Source organism: Belonocnema kinseyi, chromosome 8, assembly GCF_010883055.1.
Source record: "Belonocnema kinseyi isolate 2016_QV_RU_SX_M_011 chromosome 8, B_treatae_v1, whole genome shotgun sequence".
NCBI lineage: Eukaryota > Metazoa > Arthropoda > Insecta > Hymenoptera > Cynipidae > Belonocnema > Belonocnema kinseyi.
This window is the reverse complement of record NC_046664.1, coordinates 95435194-95446021: the sequence shown is the minus strand read 5'-3', so window position 1 is coordinate 95446021 and position 10828 is coordinate 95435194. Positions and strand designations below refer to the sequence as shown.

General features: G+C 30.5%; 1 protein-coding gene across 1 annotated transcript; it reads right to left on the bottom strand.

Moving 5' to 3' along the window:
* Window positions 1-4745: 4745 nt before the first annotated feature.
* Window positions 4746-8442, bottom strand: LOC117179114. Its single transcript, XM_033370786.1, has 2 exons — window positions 7626-8442; window positions 4746-4987 (listed from the first exon to the last, which is right to left on the bottom strand). The coding sequence occupies exons 1-2, from the start codon at window positions 8336-8338 to the stop codon at window positions 4927-4929; spliced, it is 774 nt and encodes a 257-aa protein (XP_033226677.1). The 5' UTR covers window positions 8339-8442; the 3' UTR covers window positions 4746-4926.
* Window positions 8443-10828: the final 2386 nt, after the last annotated feature.

The window sequence follows — 10828 nt, the reverse complement described above, 5'->3', positions numbered from 1 at the left end:
AACTTTTCATCTTAAATCATTGGCCAATAAATGTTAAAGGTCTCTAAAGAAACCCTTTTGGGTGTCTACATGTTTCTATTGGAGTTCAAATTCTAAAACATACTACATTTTATTCAAGCCGCAACTTCATTGAACCGCCAGTTTCTTCTGGTAATCTTTTTTAATTGAAACATTAAAACTTGAATAGGTTGAATGTTTTTGATATGAAAATACATTAATCAATAGAAAATTTGCATGAGTTATGAATGCGGAAAATAATTATCATTTTTAGAAAGCAATAAAATGAGATTCTTTTTACTAGGGTTTCTCAGAGGAGAGTTTAGACAAGCAGAGCAGGTTCCGGTACTGCGTCCAATCATCGAACAGAAATTGTTAAATACAGCTTCGTGATTGGTACAAACTCTGCGGTTCCAGTACAGCAGTCAAACTTTGTCTTAACTCTCCTTTAGAATCTCTAATTTTTACCAGAAATAAATAGAAGTGATTGTTTATACAGTATTTTGGAAAAAATGGCGTGTCACTATCAGTTTTTTTATATTGATATTTAGTGCTAACGTGTGAAGATTTATTCACATTTATAATGTCAAACATTTGAAGTGCATGATGAAAGAAAGATATTCCTTAAAGAATTTCCAAAATCTTAAACTATTTGAAGTCTTAAATAATTTTCCATATTTTTCGGAAGTTTGAGTGGAAATCTCTATTTATAAATTTATCAAATAAAAAATAGAGCCAAATTCCAAAATATAAATTATCTGCACATGATTCACTTTTTGATGTATGTACTTCGTGCTCTTCATGTAACGGACGTCATCATAATGGCAAGTCATTTAAATGTAATATTCCAAATCGGCATTTCAACTAATTTTATATAAGCTATAAGAACTTAAAATTAAAAAAATAAGCGCTTTTATCAAATATTTAGATCATAAGCTTTTAAACAAATCAAAATATATGCAAATTCTCTATTGAAACTTACATTTCTTTTCATTTAAAAATCTGGGATTTGAAACTTAAACTGACGTTCAAAATTAAACGATTTCAAATTTCATTTAAAGCTGAACCAGCATTAAATTAGAATTGTGACTTTTACTTGCCAAATTAAAATCTAGAATCAAAAGTTATAAATGAAACTTTGCTATCGTTATTATAATAAAAATAATGATCTTTTGAATTTTTCAGAAACCAATAAAAATGGAAATAATATCTGGTGACAAAGAACTCTTTGGCTATTATCGTACAATTAAAATCGCATTTGAGACTTGCCCGAACATAATTGAACCGCTGGCGACCAAAAGGAGACACAGACGGATTCAGCCTGAGAAGGATTGTCCTGAGTGTCAATTTTAAAAATCTTTCTAATTTCAATTTTAAAGAATGATACTTGTTTCATAGAAGATGACAAAAAAAGTTACTGTTGTGCATTTGTTTTGGTAAGTTTGACTTGACCTTCACGTCGTTCGCTGCAGCGCGTACGTAGCCGGCCAGGCACGTTTTTGGGCAGCGTCAAGATTACCGCTTGGATTTTAAAACATTCATAATTTTTGAACTATTAATCCAATTGATCTAAAACTTTCCAGAAAACTTCTTTGAACCTTAATGAACAACTTTCTCACTGAAAGCTTTCCGTAGCTTAAAATTCGTTCGCTAAACGAGGCGCTTGAAGGTTAAAATTCATGATTTTTGCATTGCCTCAAAAAAAAATTAATAACTTTTTTGTTTATGACAATATTGTCCTTTATTTTTCTTAGATAGTTTCAGAAGACTTAAACACGTACTTTGTATTAGGGAAATCGGGAAATGATGAAAATTGGCTAAATTAGCGCGAGTTAAATTGAAAAAAGATTGGAATTTTTCGTTTTCAAAAAATCCACTTTTTACAAATTATCTCAAAAACTACAAAACCTATAAATTTTTGCAAGAGGAAAAAAGATGCGCCTTGAAATTCTCTACAAGTATCAGTCTTTAAAATTGAAATTAGAAAGATTTTTAAAATTGACACTCAGGACAATACTTCTCAGGCTGAATCCGGCCGTGTCCCCTTTTGGTCGCCAGCGGTTCAATTGCATTGTAGTCGCCAAATTTTCTTAACACTAGATTCACTGAGGTAGACTGGTGTTCGATATTAAAAAGCTCAACAGAAGAAAAGAAATCTTATGTATCTCAGCAGCTCTTTTAAAACATAATTTTATTTTTCACTCCCAAATTCTGTAATTGACTTTGGCGATAATTTAGTCTTTCCAGTGGAATATAATTAGCAGCAGGACAATAATATTCGATGTCCAGCAAAATAAACTCTGTGGATTTGAAAAGTACACATGTGTCACGTCGTGACTTACTTAGCTCAGATCATTTTATCTCTCTAAAAATATTTTTAGGAAAAGTGGATCGAATATGTCAATCACTTTTAGAACAGGGTCAGAATAATAGGCGGAGTATCCGACAAACTTTGTAGCAAATCATAATTAAGGATTTGTCACTCTACAAATTCTGTTAAACCTCGAGATGTTTCCTGGAATTCGTGTATTAAACTAAAAAAAAGGCACGTGTAATTAATATAGAGGCGGTGTATACAACCTCGAGATGCTGTGACACGTGTCATCGATATGGAATCGACATACATCCCCTCCTAGAGAAATATTTGCGTGAAGGATGCTTACATGGAATCGCATCCCTTCTTAGACAGAATCTCCTAACCACCCCAGCATATAAAATAATTCATTTCGGCGCTTGGAACTCACTCTTGGGTCTGAGATCATTCTACGTTACAACCACTCTTCGAAGGCTTTTCAGTTTGCAAGCGCCTTCTGGAAACAGATCAATTTCCGTTGTATCTGTCAATTTTCCCTTTCAACCCTTGAGTCAGTGACCATTATTAAACCACTATTCATTGTCACGTTCTCCAGTGCAGTTCTTCATCATATTCTTCAGTCCAAATTTCATCTCGTTCCCCACCACGGCTTCTCCCATACGAGGAGCCCAGCTCCCGTACCATTCTCATCAAGTCTACTTCTCCATTCAACGGAATTTCAGGTAAATTTGATGTCGTTTATTTTCTTTCCTTCTCACTTTCGGCTGTGTTCCCTTTCCTCCAATAGATAAGTTGTGTTCTTTTAGGAACAGCCGAGGATAAAGCAGAATTCACCATCATCACTTCTGCATTCCAGTACCAATTCACTTTTAATCAAATCAATTTACGCACGAATTGTAACTTGTTTAAGGATACTTAGTAAACTGAATAGATAGTATGCAAATTTGGGTTTCACCGTCGATCATTTGGCCCTTTCCTGTTCCCTTAGTCCAGAGCCTTTCGCTCTGTCGGTAAATCAGGAGAGTAAATTGTAAAATATAGATATTGATTTGTCCTGACCTTTAGGACGTAACACATGCCTCGAAGAATTAGGAACTTATTACTTCAAGATACGATGCATAATCCAGGAAGTTAAAGAAAATTTTTGCGAAACTCGACTTTTGCAAAAAACATTTCACTGACTTACAGACTCATAGGGGGGGGGGGGGGGCAAACGTAGTTAAAATAAGATTTTTTCACATCTATAGGAAAATTTTAGGATTCGCGAAATTTCGGGGGGCGCCGGGTCCTACGACTGGTCATGACCCTGCTGACCTGCGGTAACTCTTCAGTGCGACAACATATGCCGCTCCTAAATTTGTTCAAGCTGAGAGCAGTTTTCATTTACGGAAAATATTTGGGAGTTCGGTAATCACTTCTGAAATAGAAATTGAGGATATGGAGTCTAATGTATTTTGTGTAGTAATACACTACAAAAGGAAAGATATGCCTCATTTTCGAAAAATTTTTCAAAAATGAGAAGTCTTTTTGAATTTGCTGTTTAATAAAAAATCGATTACAAACAAATCATATTTATAAATCTGACTCTAGAGAATGTCGTGCTCAATATACTCCAGTTTACATTGAAACTCTAGATGACTTAATTCGATAAAGAACCGAGATTCCTTATAGATTTTGTAATCGACATTCTAAGGGTTTAAAAAAGTACCGGTAGTAAATTCTATCTTTGATTTTTCAAAAAATCATATTGACGTAAAATCTCGTAAGAAAGTCCTTGCAAGATTCGTTCGTAATGAAGTTTAATGATATAAAAATTCACGTTGGAGACCAAAATTATTCAGCTCATTAAATATTTTTTTCGGAAAAAAGTCCAGTCTTCGGTAAGGTGTTTTCGCATAAGATGAAGGAAATAATACTCGGAGTTGTGGAGATTGAAGAAGTAAACCCTCTAGTTTTCCAAGAATATCTTAGATTCGTCTATACGAATGACTTCAATGCCAAGGACAAACTCAAAGAGGAGCTTTTGATTGCTGCAGACAGACGCGAAATTGACAAGAGGAAGTGTGAAAATATTCTGTTTAAAAAATTGACGATAGAGAATGTTACAAGAATTCTTATGTTGACTGATATTTACTCTTTGAACAGCTGGAAGATAGCTTCTATTCAGTTTTTGATTGTTTATACTCGTTTTGACAAAGACCTAAAATTATACCATATTTGATGGGTTTGGTCAAATCGCAGCTGTATTTATTCTTGGATATCCTTTAACAAGTTCATAGATATATAGTTTAAACATTAATATTTTGTAAAAAAAATACAGTTACCACCTAGATTATTTAGTCAATCGTTTCCTTTAATTATAAACCTCAAAATAATGCAAATTATTCGAAGAAAATTATACAATCGCCATGTGAGAGGATGTAAAAGACACATGTAAATATCTAGTTATATTTTATTGAAATGTCTGACGAAGCTTAAGGCTAATGATTATATGATTTATGAGTCGATAAAAATATACGAGTTCAGTAATATTTTCATTATGGAGTATGATGCAGTGTTGATTGAATAAAATCTTCAAACTGGGAATCGTTTCTTATTTCGGTTCAGCGATCACTTTAATGTCTCCGTTGTTCCAACAGTGGCGCAATTAAATTTATCAATTTGATCGAAACGGGTCTGAAACATAAATCATTCCAATAAATTAATAAATAGATTATTTTAATTTTGCAGACATTTGGAATTAATTCATTTTTGAAAACAAAATTTTAAAAAATGTATTTTTTATTTTGTGTACGCAACTATAGGTTTTATGATTTATTGAACAATCATTAATATCTAATATACAAAATTTATTTCCCCTAATAAGTAAATTTTTTCATGGCGCATTTGATAATAAGCTACTTTTAAATGTTGCTATCGAAATTTCCAAAATTTATGTCACTTTCTGAAATTTGGGAACATTTTGTCACACAATTTTATTTTTACAAAGATTCATGCAGACACAAAAACTTATTTTTTGACCCAAATAATACTTTAATTCATTAATTATTCTTTTAATAAATTCTGTGACTTTTCTTGAATTCCTTTATTTATCGACAAGGACTAGTATTATGGAATTTTCCATAAAACTAACCCGTCAAGTATAACGGAACGATAAAAATTTGCTCGGTATCTATCTGGTTGGTATACATCCACTACCAAACTTCTCCTCACGCAGCTGAGGTATTCCCTGTTTCCGCCAGACTTTTTCAGCGGTGTCCTTTATACTTAATAAGAAATAAAACACGAAACATATAATTTTTTAATATAAATACAAATTACCTTTTTTCAGTTATAGTTACGGCAAAAAATGCCGCTATTTTCTTTTTATGTTTCGCTAATGCCGCTATTTCTTCACTTTTTCGAGAAATTTAATATTGCTCAAAAATTTTCATTATGTTAATTTGAAATAGTTTTTGAAAAAAGGGTATTAAGCGACTCAGGAAAACCGGGAATTTTGTGCACCTCGAAAAATACAAGGAGAATACATCTTTTATTACTTGGCGACAACTGTCTGATGATTTCTCAGCTGCGTGAGGGGAAGTTTGGTAGTGGGGATAGATTAAGCAGGTAGACCGCGATAGAATGGACGCTGCCCAGTATAGCGCTAGAGCCAGTATCAAGGAATTTTCCGTAACGTTGGAACGCTACAACTAAAAAACTATTTGCTTCATCTAAAAATTCAGAAAGGGGAAGATATTCCAAGGGCTAGCGTATTTGTTAATATTTGTATTTCCTGAGGATAACACGAGGATTTTTTCAATGTGGCTTCTTTCTTAAACTTTTGTTTACTTTTTTGTATCATGATCTCTTAAGAAAAGTTTGCTTTGGTTGATAATCTGTATTATATATTTCTTTTAATAATTATTTTTGTTACATAATATTATAGTTACATTTTTGTATGTGTTTGCGCTGTTTTGAAAGGAAGGGGCTCATATTGTCGATCGTTTCTAGAAGTTTCAACATCAACAACTCTACCCATTGTTGGGTGTAACGTGTTTTGTTAAAAGAGACTATATCTAAACAAAATATAGACACACCACCTTACCCATTTCCCTTTTTCAGAGTTGTATGTTTTGGTAAACATTGTAAATATTCAGTAAATACCTTTAAACAATTTCTTTCCATAAAAATATATTTATATTAAATTAATTTTGTTTACTTAATTTAAAAATTATTATATGGAAATTATGCAGAATTAAAAAATATAAATAATAAATACAAGGTTTAGCATCATTAAAAAATTACTTGAAATTATAAAAAGAATATAAAGAGAATTTCATATGAATTTTACAGCTGAATTTTGGGATGACGGAAGTTTCAACGAACAATAATTAATGAAAATTACCGTAGAGGCAAAGCAGGAGGATAAACATGAGAATAAACAAAGTAAAGTACAAAAGAGCATCGAAAATCATTGAGATAGTGTCAAAAAAAACTTGAGGAAGAAATTTTAAATGGAATAAAAGAAAATTAGTAAAATCTTTAAATAAATAATGAAATTTTGAAATTTGTATACATAATAATAAATTATCATATATGAATAGATTATAAATCGAGATCACAGGGATAGTTATTCTATACTTTCGTATATTATGCAACAGCCAAGATTATGAAAAATAATTAATTACTCATCTGGAATTTCGGAACGAAAATTGAAATTTAATAATGAAACTAATGATTCTTCAAGTTTCAAAATAAAATATTACACTTGAAAATATTTAATAAAAATAAAACTAATCACACTATTATATTAATAAAATTTGAAAATTAGTGTACGCATGCGGAAATATGACACAAACAAATTTTATGGTAGTTAAAAAAACGTCAGTAGAAGACATTTTTTATTATATGTTTTTCTATTTTGGTACACGTAGCCACGGCCTTAAATATTATTAAACTAGATGAACCTTATATAAGACATATGTATATAACAGTTTTGCAACTGTTACATAACAGAATAAAACAGTTGTAGAAAAATATTACGTGCATTTTATAACAATTTCAGAACGTTATTACATACGCTTGTAAGAAATCTATCACATTTCTATAGCAATTCTCCTGTGTCAAATAACAATTTTGTAACTGGTATATAACATATATAAAATTGTTAAGAACATGTATAAGAAATATAGAATGTTATAATATAATGATTAAATTTAATTTTTGCGTTTCTAAACTTTATATTTATCTGGGATGATAATTCCCTATCAGCAAAATTCTACTCCTATTTTTGTTAAAGAAGGTCCAATAATATATAAAAAAAAATAGTTACCCATCAACAGGTTTTGGAGATGCATAGAAGATAGGTCTGGCTGACTTATGTAGACTTGGTTTCTGGAATTCCGGTTTAGATGAAATATTTGAAGACTGTTCATCACCTTTTGGGATCTGCTGATCGAGGGCAGAACTGAAGTTGAATTGTCCATTCATAATTTCCGAACCCATTCCACCCGCCATCAGAAGAGCTTCCACCGGCGCTAAAACTAAAACCAGTCCATCTACCTGAATTCTATAATTCTCCGTTCCATTTTGCCTCTGATCATAATCGATCTTTCTCCGATCAATATAGTCTCCAGGTTTGGATACAAAATCACAATCCCGATCCGTGGTGGAAGAACAAGGAGCTTCTGGTTCCTTCATTGGAAAAGAGGAAGATGAAGGTTTAATTTCATCTTCTGGTTTAGGTGTCACATCAGAAGATGTTTCCGGTTTTGGTTCCTCCTTGTGTTCTGGTTCCTCTACAGTCTTTTGCTTCTTTAGCGAAAGATCAGGCTTCGGTAATTCAGGTTTTATTAAATCAATTTTCAGCGAATCAGTCTCAGGAATTTTTTCTTCAGTTTTTGTGACTGGAGATTCAGCCAGACTGCTTAGTGGACCTTTTTCATCTTGCTCTACGGAAGTTGAGAGAGGATGACCTTGAATGATGGTAAAAGTAATTACCATCAATAAAAGATTCTTGAATATCCTCATATTTATGATCATCATTGCACGGATCTTCAATACTGTCTGGTTTTACAATTTCTGAGTTCCCTTATACTTATATTCTGAAGACGTCCTACTGTGGTGACGGAGGACCGAGGTGTGTGAGCTTCATCGGCTCTAAGCGGCCACCGATCCCCACCTGTCTGGGAACCACGGACGTGTTCAAGTTCAAGGACCTTTTGCGCCTCCAGCTTCAGCAGTCTTGTGCTAGGATAGTAAGGTAGAAAAAGGAAGAAAATTGAACGAAGAAATTTTAACAAGCGGCCATTACAGGAGTAAAATATGCCTTACAATGTTTTGCTTTTTATGGCTTCAGTTTTATTTCCTTTTCCACTTGTCTTTTATTTACTTTGTTTATATTTTGCTTTTAAAGTTGAAGTAGCTCCAGGATTTGAACAGAGAAGTTAAATATTTTTTGGAAGAAAAAATGCTTTTCTTTTAACTCGCTACATCAATATTTTTTCCAATTCAGCAAATTTGTATTCAAACGCTCAAACATTTATACGTATAAAATGGAGGCTTTTATCACCTTGCAATTGAATTTCTGTAAATTTAATGTCATTGGACCGCAAAATTGTTAATGTTCAGCTTTTATAAATTGAATAGTGCAAGGATTTCTGTCTAGAAAATATAAAACCACGCTATCATCACAAAGACTTGGCATGTTCCAATTCGGAAAAAACAATTAGTAAACAAAATGTACTCCTTCTAGGTCAACACAAAAGTTCAAGACAAAAGAAGTATTTCTTCCAATTTAGAAAAACATAAAACTAAAATCTCATCCCTTCCAACCCAATAAAAATCTTTTAAAAAGTGTTTCTCTTCCAATTCAGAAACAATTAAAATTTCTTTCCTTTCGACCCAAAAAAACACTTTTTAAAAAGTCTCTTTCAATTAAAAAAATAATAACGAAAATGTTCTCCCTTACAATTCAATAAGAATGTTGAAAATAAAAAATTTTCCGCTTGCAATTCAGAAAAATTTTTAATAAAAAGTTCTTTTAATTGATAAAAAAAATAAATAATACAAAATTGCATCCCTTCTAAATCAATAAAAATGCAAAAAGATCCTCTTTACATTTCGGAAAATAATTAAATACCAAGATTTCTTCCTATTCTTTTAAAATTAGAATGGTGAAATTTAAACGTTTTTTATACATAAATCCTTTTGGATTAAATTATTTTTTGTAAGCCTTTTAAAGGTAATAATTATTCAATATTGTTATTTGTACAAAAATTTGAACATTATCACTTACAAATTATTATTTTTTCAAATGAACAATTAAAAATGTATCCTTAAAACTTTAGGTTTAGCACTATAATTATAAAGACTAAATGCTGTATATTTCAAACAGTTCAGCTTTAAATTGCTTTATTTTTTATATTTGATTTATATTTTATTATTAAAATAAACTATTCAAATATTGCTAAATATTACAAAATTTGTTTTTAAGTTTGAAACTGAATGTATTTACAATAGAATATTTAAGGTTAATTATTCTTAATTATTTTAACTTATATTATTTAAATGTATCATTATGTTTTTTAAGATTAGGAATATATAATTATAATAATAATTATTATTGTAGGGTGATATTCAAATTTTATATATTGAATATTAGGAGCCATTCGTTCAATTTCTTATACTATTTCTTACGAAGTTAGATTCATTTTAATTATTTTAAGCAATTAAGTACGTATTGAAAGTTTTAATTTAATAAATTTAAGTCATTATGAATTTTATATACGTTTATTTTTTACATATATCCAATAATACTAATATTTTGAATCAGAATAATTCCAAAATGAAATGGAACACCCTTTTGTTTGACTTAAAATATATTACTATATATATATACCATATATACTCAATATAATAATATAATAAATGATCTATGCTTTTAAATTTAACTTACCAATTATTTTAATAATATTAAGATTTCTTAGAGTAGTTTAAATAATATTTTCTTACTGATGAAATGGATTTATTTATGAAAATGTTTCAATCGAACGTTTAAGCTTATTAAATAAATTACTGAGACATTCGAATTGAAATAGTTACATTTTTAACGTTAAAAAAGGTAAACTGTTTAATTTTTAACAGATTCAGAATGTTTTTGTAAAATCAATTAATGTTCAATTTTTTAACACCAGAAATACAGTTCAATTTTAAAAATCATTAATTAATTTACATTTACAGTTGATCATATTAAAACATTTTTTATCAAAAAATTTTAAATTCAAAAGATTTTCATTTTTAATTGTTGAAGTCTTCAAAACTTAATTTGTGATATTTCAACTGATTAGATGTATGTTTCTTCTAGAAATTTGTAAAATCCGGGTCAAAAAATAAATTCGCTGCCATTGTCTTCTTTTTCTCGGCCTCAAAAAATATCAGGTCCAGTGGCCATCCTCATTTTTTAATTTTGAAACTTCACTTGAATCGAGATTTGAAATTACTTCCCTACAATTAGCAACGATAAAATAAATTCGA

Coding starts and splice junctions, on each gene's coding strand:
- LOC117179114 (XM_033370786.1), bottom strand. CDS start 8,338: ATGATGATCATAAATATGAGGATATTCAAGAATCTTTTATTGATGGTA. Junction 4,988..7,625: donor TCTCCAAAACCTGTTGATGG/GTAACTATTTTT, acceptor TTTATGTTTCAG/ACCCGTTTCGATCAAATTGA.